Source organism: Cricetulus griseus, chromosome 2, assembly GCF_003668045.3.
Source record: "Cricetulus griseus strain 17A/GY chromosome 2, alternate assembly CriGri-PICRH-1.0, whole genome shotgun sequence".
NCBI classification, from domain to species: domain Eukaryota; kingdom Metazoa; phylum Chordata; class Mammalia; order Rodentia; family Cricetidae; genus Cricetulus; species Cricetulus griseus.
This window is the reverse complement of record NC_048595.1, coordinates 33,788,096-33,796,614: the sequence shown is the minus strand read 5'-3', so window position 1 is coordinate 33,796,614 and position 8,519 is coordinate 33,788,096. Positions and strand designations below refer to the sequence as shown.

At 51.5% G+C, this 8,519-nt stretch overlaps 1 protein-coding gene across 9 annotated transcripts; it reads right to left on the bottom strand.

Moving 5' to 3' along the window:
* Nucleotides 1–3,954: 3,954 nt before the first annotated feature.
* On the bottom strand, nucleotides 3,955–6,748 carry Tmem125 (transmembrane protein 125). Of its 9 annotated transcripts, none has more exons than XR_004768173.1 (5): nucleotides 6,372–6,571; nucleotides 5,900–5,956; nucleotides 5,593–5,744; nucleotides 4,406–5,351; nucleotides 3,955–4,322 (listed from the first exon to the last, which is right to left on the bottom strand). XR_004768173.1 is itself a non-coding variant. In XM_027399067.2 (5 exons), exon 5 carries the CDS (start codon nucleotides 5,210–5,212, stop codon nucleotides 4,562–4,564), a length of 651 nt encoding a protein of 216 aa, XP_027254868.1. In that variant the 5' UTR covers nucleotides 5,213–5,351; nucleotides 5,593–5,744; nucleotides 5,900–5,956; nucleotides 6,372–6,515; nucleotides 6,615–6,748; the 3' UTR covers nucleotides 3,955–4,561. The 9 variants fall into 9 exon arrangements, 8 of the variants coding, with proteins under 8 accessions (XP_027254868.1, XP_035295560.1, XP_027254863.1 ...); XM_027399067.2 differs by adding an exon at nucleotides 6,615–6,748 and having other exon boundaries at nucleotides 3,955–5,351; nucleotides 6,372–6,515; XM_035439669.1 differs by having other exon boundaries at nucleotides 3,955–5,351; nucleotides 5,900–5,959.
* Between the last annotated feature and the right edge of the window lie 1,771 nt (nucleotides 6,749–8,519).

The window sequence follows — 8,519 nt, the reverse complement described above, 5'->3', positions numbered from 1 at the left end:
GACCAGGACTTTCTCCATTTAAAATCCTCACTATGGCCTGGGAGATGGCTTCAGTGTAAAGTGTTTGCCAGGAAAGGCTAAGTACTAGTTTGGATCCCCGGAGCTCAGTGGAGGCAGGGAGTCTCCAAATCAAGCCACTGGCCAGACTAGCCCAAACAGCATGCTCCAGGTTCAGGGATAGACCCTTCCTCAATTTATAAGGTGGAGAGAGATGGAGGAAGGCACCCAATGTCAACCTAACAGCCCCACATTCACGAGCGCACATGCCCACATGTGTCCATTCATGCATGAGCGCAGAGCACACATAGACACATACTACCAAACTTGAAACAACCTTCCCTAGAGTCCTCTTGGCCACAAGAAAGTGGCCTACCTGTTAAGAGACTCCTGAAGTCCTTCCTAGGTACTCCTTTTCTAGCCTCCATTCCTACCTTTATTCAGCTTCAGACACTCTCTCTGCTGCCTCTAAATTGCTAAAGTCCTTCGCTTTCCTCTGTCTGAGCTCCTCTTCCCAACCTCTCACCCCTCAGGGTCAGCTGAGACCTCAGCTCAGCATTTCTGGGATGTTTAACCATGTCGTCTTTCCCTCCTAAAGCTAATCTCAACCTCCACGGAGGAGCCAACAGTCTAACTAACTTTAACCACAGTTTTCCCTGGATTAAAATCTTTTGATGTTTTTCATTGTCTTAAGGACAAAGTCTAAATTCCTCCCTGGACTTTCAAAGGGGAGGAAGAGAGGCTGCCTCCCATAATCTCCTGTAGCGTGTTTGTGTAGTGGTTGGGGGCTGAGTCAGCTATGGAGACTGGGGTGGGAGGTGAATCCAGGGTAAATTTCTCTGAGGACTGTTCACTGCAGGGTGCTGGGTGGGGTAAGGGGTAGAGGCTGTGAAGGCAGGGGGTGGGTTTATCTGTGGAGGAGGAGCAAAGACAGGATTCAGGGGTAGAGGACCCTGACAAAGGGTGAGAGTGGGCCACAGAGTCTTAACCAAAAGACAAAGGAGGTGAAGACAGTGGGGGCAAGTGTCTTCAGGAAGAGAAAGCTCTGGAGAGCAGAGAGGCTAGTGGGCTGCTGATGGTGATGTGGACTAACAGAGGCTGAGTGAGATGTTTGGAACAAGGCAAGAACTGGCTGCAGGCCTGCTTTAGTGATGGCAGTGGTAGATGTACTTACTGCTGGTCTGGTGCGTCGATGGCTGACCTTCTTATAGAGTGGGCCATCTGAGGCGCATGCTCTACTCTCTCCCTCACAGCCTTCCCTGGGAGCCTGACACCATTGCCACATGCTCAGTGAGATGTCTAAGCTGTGTGCCCCCTTCCTGTTTTCCAAGCCTCTGTGTTTCTGAATTCCTTCAGTTTCTTAAAAGAAATATGATAAGAGGCCTGTCTCAGCCAGAAGGAAAAGGGACCAGTGGCTTATTCCAGGAGGAAGGGTGTTCTGTGGTCCCTTGCCTCCGGGGAGTTGGTCTGGGACTGATTCTCTTGGGAAACCAGGAAGAATGAGGATTTCTCAGGGAGAGAGTTGAGGGCCTCAGAAAGGAAGTAAGGAAAGAAGGAAGGAAGGAAAGAAGGAAGGAAGGAAGGAAAGAAGGAAGGATGGATTGGGAGCCAGGTGTGCACTGGCCTAACTTCCCTTCCTGGCTAAAAGTGGGTCTCACTGTCTCTTGTACATTCGTTGCCGTCTGCCCAGGCTTCAGCTCTTCTGTCTGAACAAAAGCACCTGCCGCACATTAGGTCCATGTTGGGAACAAGGAAAATGTAGACAACCAAAAGTGAAACACACTCTGTCGGGATGAGCTTGCACCTGACTGAGTCTTCAGGCACAACATGAGTTATGGTTAGTGTCCGCAGTTGAGGGTGCAGTGGACACCAAGAAAAAAAAAAAAAAAAGAGCAAATCACCAATTTAAGGGAGAGGGTCAGGGAGGGCTCCCTCAGAGAATGGGGCCTTAAAAGAAAAGCATGGAAAGCAGGACAAAGGCTGGGATGAATGAGAGAATGTTGAAAGCCCATGGAAATAGACGGGGGCAGTGGCATCTGGCCTTGATGGCTGGGGATTAAGGAGTTCAGTTGGGTGTGACTGGTTCATGAGGCTGAGAGAACAAGACCACAAGGCATTAGGGAAATTTTTAAGGTAGATTTTCATTTTAGTTTTATGATGATCACTCTGGCTCACATGTATGTCTGTGATAGAAGGTGGGCTTGAGGACAAAGAACAAAATCAGAGTGTGGAGGCAGCTGTACAATCAGGACAAATACCAAGAGGGTCCCTTCTGAAGAGTGTAGAGGTTTGGTTTGCCAGGCAAATGTCTAGGAGGGCCTCAGAGGAGATGCATTTGCTATTGGTCTTGGGAGAGGAGGCAGTGAGTGTCCTCCAATGTCTGGGATCAACCACGCTGAGGTCTCTGACTTGGATGCAGAGTGACTGGTGGCATCTTTAGGAACTCCTGAGATAGAAGGCAGTGATCCCATTTTGAATGTGCAGAGGGATGAAGCTCTGAAGATTGAACATTCAGAAGACTGGTTTCTGCTGTTCCAGGAATTCTGGGACATGTGCTGTTTTCCTCCTCTGCCTCTGCCCACCTCACCCTTGTCTCAGTCTGCAATCCCTTCCCCTTATCCACCAGCCATGCATCTCTCCAGGAGACATGTTTGCCCTGTCTGCTGAAAGCCACCTTTCCTTATCAGAGCCTGCAGCTCAGCTTTTAACAGTCTTTATGAGGTGCTCAAAGGCAGACCAGGACTTAATGGTGGTGTGCCCTGCCCTGCCTACTTGAGCTGCCCCTAAGAGGCATGTCTTTGATATGGGGATGGGTCTAATGGCTAGTTGTAAATCAGAGTTGTTTCCTATTATTGGGGAATAGAGTCTAATTGGAGGTCAATCTTGGTGAATAAACATTGGCAGAAACTTACTCAGGAAACCTGACCTTCAATTGTGGTGCAGAATTTTCTTTCTCACAGTTTCTAGCAAGCCTGGTTAAGAGTACTACTTATCTTCAAATTGTACTACTTACCTTCATATTGGAGGCAGTGCTCCTTTAGCTAAATTCTACTTTGTGTAACTTACTATTTCCCAAGTAAGTTTATTAGTAAATCTTTTATAGCAATGGTCCTCAACTTTCCTAATGCTGTGACCCTTTAATACAGTTCCTCGTGTTGTGGTGACCCTCAACCACAAAGTTATTTCTTTGCTACTTTATAACTAACTTTGCTACTGTTATAAATCATAATGTAAATATCTGATATGCAGGATATCTGATATGTGACCCCTGTGAAAAGGTCATTTGACCCCAAATGGGTCTTGACTTACAGGTTGAGAAATGCTGCATTATAGCATCACTTTACATTTCTCCTGAATCCTCGTCTTTTAGGAGAAAAGTCTCCAGTGTCTTCACATAACATGCACTTTGTGTATCAGGAAGTGGCAAAAGTATCAACCTATGTTCTTGTTATCTGGAAACTCATACCACAGAAAGGGAGATCCCTTTCACAGTGACTCCAAGCAGGAAGTGACTTACTGCCTTAGAAGGGCTCGGACACCTCTTGTGTGCCTGAAGCCCAGATGTGGGCTAACTGGTACAGGGGCCACATGGATTGCAGGCTGACCTTATTTCACAGGTAGGGGAGGGAGACATATTCTCCAAGCCATCCCTCAGGGAATCCATGGAAGGCAGACTATATAGGGCAGGGGGTACATTTCTAGAGAAACAGTCACCAATACCTGTAGTTAACTCTCTTTGAATTAGCAAGTGAACAAATGTGAAGGACCAGGTTCCCCCACTTTCTCCGGGTCCAGAAACCTACTGTGTAATCCTCTTGACCTTCCTACTTCTCTCATGAGAAGAGAAACCTCAGGTCTGGCCAAGACAACCCTATGGCACCAGAGCCTGAAGTGAGTAGGCATTAGTGTTGGGGGATGAGGGTCTCTGAGGTGGTACAGTGAGGTGAAGACAACAACAACAGTAGTCACCCTTTTATTGCACGTTTGCCAGGAGTCCAGTCATCTCATTCAGGACGGCATTTAATCCTAACAATCAGCGGCAACACTGGTCTAAGAACTGAGGCAAGAGAGGATAATAGTCACCTCGCCCAGGCCCCAGCTGCTAGGTTACAAGCTCAAAGGCGTTTCCGGTCCAGGTCCATCTCATCAGAGAGCCATTTCCCTCTGCTTTGCCAAGAGTCACTCTCTCTGAAGAGCATTCACTGGGGGTATTCCTGGGTAGGCAACGATCACTTTTGTGGAGACCCTTGATGATGTCGTAGGGCAAGGCTGGAGTTGTAAGGTCTTATAAACACAGGTCAAGTCTTCAGGAATTCCAGATGTGCCTAGAGACCCGAGAACCAGGCAGAGAGCGTGACAGTCCATGGACACAAGCATTTTCAGCCACATGGAGGCATCCATCACTCACCTTCTCATGGTGTGGATGTGTGTGTACACGTGTGCTCCTAAACACATACCATGTGCAATCCCATGGTAGGGGGATACACATACATGCATGAACCTGTGCCGGCCACAAGTTCCGGGGACACCGAGTCAGGTCATGGGAAGAAGGGCTCCATCTCTGTCAGATGAGGCTGGCAATGCTGGAGGTGGTCTCATGACGCTGGCCAGAGGACAACTGTCCCGAGATGCTAAAGATGCTGCTGTTAGCACTGTGGCTGTTTTGGGTGGAGGGTGCAGCTGCACAGATCGGGGGGCAGTGTCCACCCACACCCACCTGATACAGCAGCAAACCCAGCAGCAAGACTGAGCCCAAGGAAGCCAGGGTAATGCCCACAGACAGCATGGCAGCCAGTGGCCGAGCTGGGGCCGGGGCAGCAGCCAGCCCGGCCAGGGTCAGGCCAGTGACTAGCAGCACAAAGCCACTGAGCAGTACTACAACAGCATCGGCTCCCCCACCGCTGCGCAGCAAGGCCACGTGCTGGGCCTGGCGTATGCAGTTCATATCCTGCACAGCAGAGCTCAGCAACTGCTTCACCAGAACCATTAGGGCCAGCAGGCAGAGCACAGTGCCCACGGCGAGTCGCCATTCACCAGAGCGGCTGCTGGTGGAGGACAGCAGTGCCACGCCACCTGCCCCACAGCCAGCCACAAGGCCCACCGCCACAGAGAAACAGAGCAAGGAGCGCCGGGGCTGCTGGGACCACCATAGCTCCACCTGCTCTGCCAGCACATCTGGGGGTAGCCCCCTGGCCACTGAGGCTTGTTGGGACATGGCTTGGTCAGGCAGGGTCAGGTTAGAAGATGAATGTCAGGGCTCAGAGGGTGTCTATCATGCCTGGGTGTCCCCATCACCTGGTTAGCAGCTAGAGGCCCAGTCTCCTCCTCTCTGTCCAGGCTATGGCTACCATCACCTGCAGAACAGGACCACATGTTACCTCCCACCCATCCAGCCCTCACAGCCTCACCTGGGCCTCTTAGGGAAGTCCCCATACACACACCCGAGAATCTTCCCCAGGCTCCATAGGACCTGCTCCTACAAACTGCAGCCCCAGCATTGCACCTTGGGAAAGCACCTCCCCTGGCCCCAGCAGAGTTCCCTCCACCACAGAGCTCCCCCTCCCCTTCAAGGAATACCCTTGCCCAGCCCCTGACCTCTCTAGTGCTGGCTGTCTCTGTCATCCAGACGGTCCTGTCCAGTCCAGTCCGAGGGAGCTGGTGCCACAGTGGATGATGGGACAGAGGACAGTCGGATAAAGCCTCATTCAGGATCAGACTCACATGGCCTCAGCTGTCAATGCTGGGTCCTGGATGGGAGGAGTTGTGGGGAGGGAAGGCTGGTGACTTAACCCTTCTGGAACCAGCAGGCTGACCCTGACCTTTCTCTCAGAGGGCTGTATCCTTTCTCTGTGGGTTAGCCTCTGACCCCTAACACAGGCTTCTTCCTCTAATCCCACTTTACCTTCGTTTTGGAATAAAAGATGCAGGCTCCAAATCTCTCTTTCCAGCGCTGATTTTCCTGCTGGGCCAAAGTCATCTCTGATGCAACAGGGCCCAACCCAAGTTCCCCATCTTACCCTAACCTGTTCCTCCTGTGTTGCTTCCTCAAGACGATACTACCACCCCTCAGCTCACCCCGGGGCTCCTCAACTCCCTCTGCTGTTGCCAATCCGTGCCTTCAGGGGCTGCCTCTTGCCTCTAAACAGATCTTTATCCAGTGCTCGACCAGAACCCTGCCTGCCCCTCCCTCACTGACCTGATTGCTGCGTAGTGGTTTACCTCTTGCTATACCCCTCCACATGTTCTCTAAGGCAGCAAAGGAGGGCTCTGGATTTGAACCTCAGCCTAGTCCTTCCCACCGTGGGAATGCGGGGAGGGATCTAACAGTGTTACTCATTTAACCTGTTCCCTAGAGGACAGAGAGCATGACTCACACCAGGTAAAAATAAAGCTAGCGCTGCCGGCCAGGAGCCGGGTTTCCTGCAGCAGGAGAGACAGATCCTGTAGGTGCCAGCTACTAGTCCAGGAGGAGCTTGAGGGGACAGGAAAGCCCCAGTTCACGTTTTAAGAGCCCTAATCTGAGAAGGGAGGACAGAGGAGTTTATTTTGAGGAGGGGAGGAGTCATCTGACACCTTCCTTTCAGATTTCCCATGGGGCAAAGGGACTCAAAACATACTTTTTGAGTAAGAGAGACTCAGGGTGAATCAGAAAGCCTAGGTCCGGAGACCACATGGACCACACAGCTAAGAACCGGATTTTACTCCAAATAGACAGAGCTGTCCGACTCCACTATCCCTCAGTTCACTGGAGGTGTTGCCCCAGCACGCAAAGTGGGCGTGGTACATGCTCACGCCCCCACCAGTGGTGGGGGAGGGGCAATGGGCGGAGTCTGTTCCAGCAAACCCCCCACCCCCCAGCACAGTGGCTTGCTGGTCTGAAGGTGCTGGCACAGGCCTACTGGGGGGTCGACCCCAAGGTGGGTGGAGGTTCCCAGTGGTAGAAACAGTGGAAAGGTGGGTGAGGAGGTGTGGGGCACTCACGAGAAGTCTGGCTGTGCTGGATCCGATTTGAGCAGGCAGGACCCAGCAGGTGGGGTGCTCTAGCTCCGTTTCCGGGGAGACGCTTCACCTGCCTAACCTGCATCCAGGTGAGCTGGAAGGAGGGGGGATTAACAGGTGCTGTTTCCAGGGCAGGGCCAGAGCCAATTGGCTGACGTGGCCTGGCGCCTTCTGTGGGGCTGAGACATTCCCGGGAAGGGAGGGGCTCCTGCCTGCTGCTGTTCGTTCTGGAACACAATATGTAGACTCGGTCAGCAGGAACAAAGAATGCTGTCCCTCTGCTCCGGTCTGAGCCCCAACCCACCTCCCCCAAATCCAACTCCACCTTCCCCTTAGTCCCTCCCTGAATACCTACCGCCAAGCCCGCTGGTAATTACAGTCTAGGCCTGTAATCTTTGCACTCTGAGAGGCTGAGGCAGGACGATAGCCCGCGGGAAGCCTCGCACCTGGTCTGAAACAGCTCCAGTTTCTTACTCCAGCTGATTCTGGACTTTAGTTCTAAATCCCAACTGTATCCTCAGCCCCAGTCTTGACTTCTATCTTTGAGTCTAGCCTCTCAACATCCAGCTCTGCCTCAAAGCCAGCCTCAGCACCATAGCCCAACATCAGTGATACCCCAAACCTTGTTCCGGTAGCTCCATCTTGAGCTTTCCTCCAATAAGCCCTTGGTTTCTTTTCCTTGAGGCCTCAAGTGGGCATGGGGTGGCAGGATCAGCCTGCCCCATGGCTAGGGAGAGGCCTTTCAGGAGGACAGCTGGAGCTGTCCAAAAGTAAGCACTTCTTGGATAAGTTCCACTTCCCTTCCAAGGCACCAGAAGTCCTTGCCCTCCAGCCAGAGTGTCCTTCAGTTCTACAAACTGTCTGCCCTTTGAACTTAGGGCTTCCTCTGCCTGAGTCTTGCCAGTGATGCAGCTGAGATGCCCCATTTGACCTCGCTGATTCGGCCTGTGCGTCCCATAAGTTCATCCACAACTGCTTTTCATCTTCTTAATTGTGCTTTAGTTAGCTTTCACTTTCCCCATCCCCCAGATTATATCCCCAGCCAGTTTAGGGCTAGCCACCAGTTTACTAACGAGGGATGGACGGACCGTCATTTTAGCAGCCAGCACTCTGTCGTAGCCTGTATGTGCAGTACAATTGATAAACGTTTGTTGAGTGGTCGGCCAAATAAGAGTGTGAACCCAGGTTCAAGTCCTAGCACCCACTTGGTAGCCCACAACTCTGTATCTCCAATTCCAGGGGACCTGGCACCTTCACACAGAGATGCACGCAGGCAAAACACCAATGCATATAAAATAAAAAATATTATTTTAAAAAGACAACACAACACAAAACAAAACCCTGCTGGGCCAAATAGCCTGTTCTATATTGAGTTCCATGACAGCCAGAGCTGTCTCGAAAAACAGGGGGAGGGGGTGAGAACCAACAGGTGACTATTTTGAGCCTTGAGTATTTGGGATGAAATCAGAAAGACAAGTTGGGCCCAGGCTGGGCCTTGGGTGCCTCAGGGATGCATCTGGACA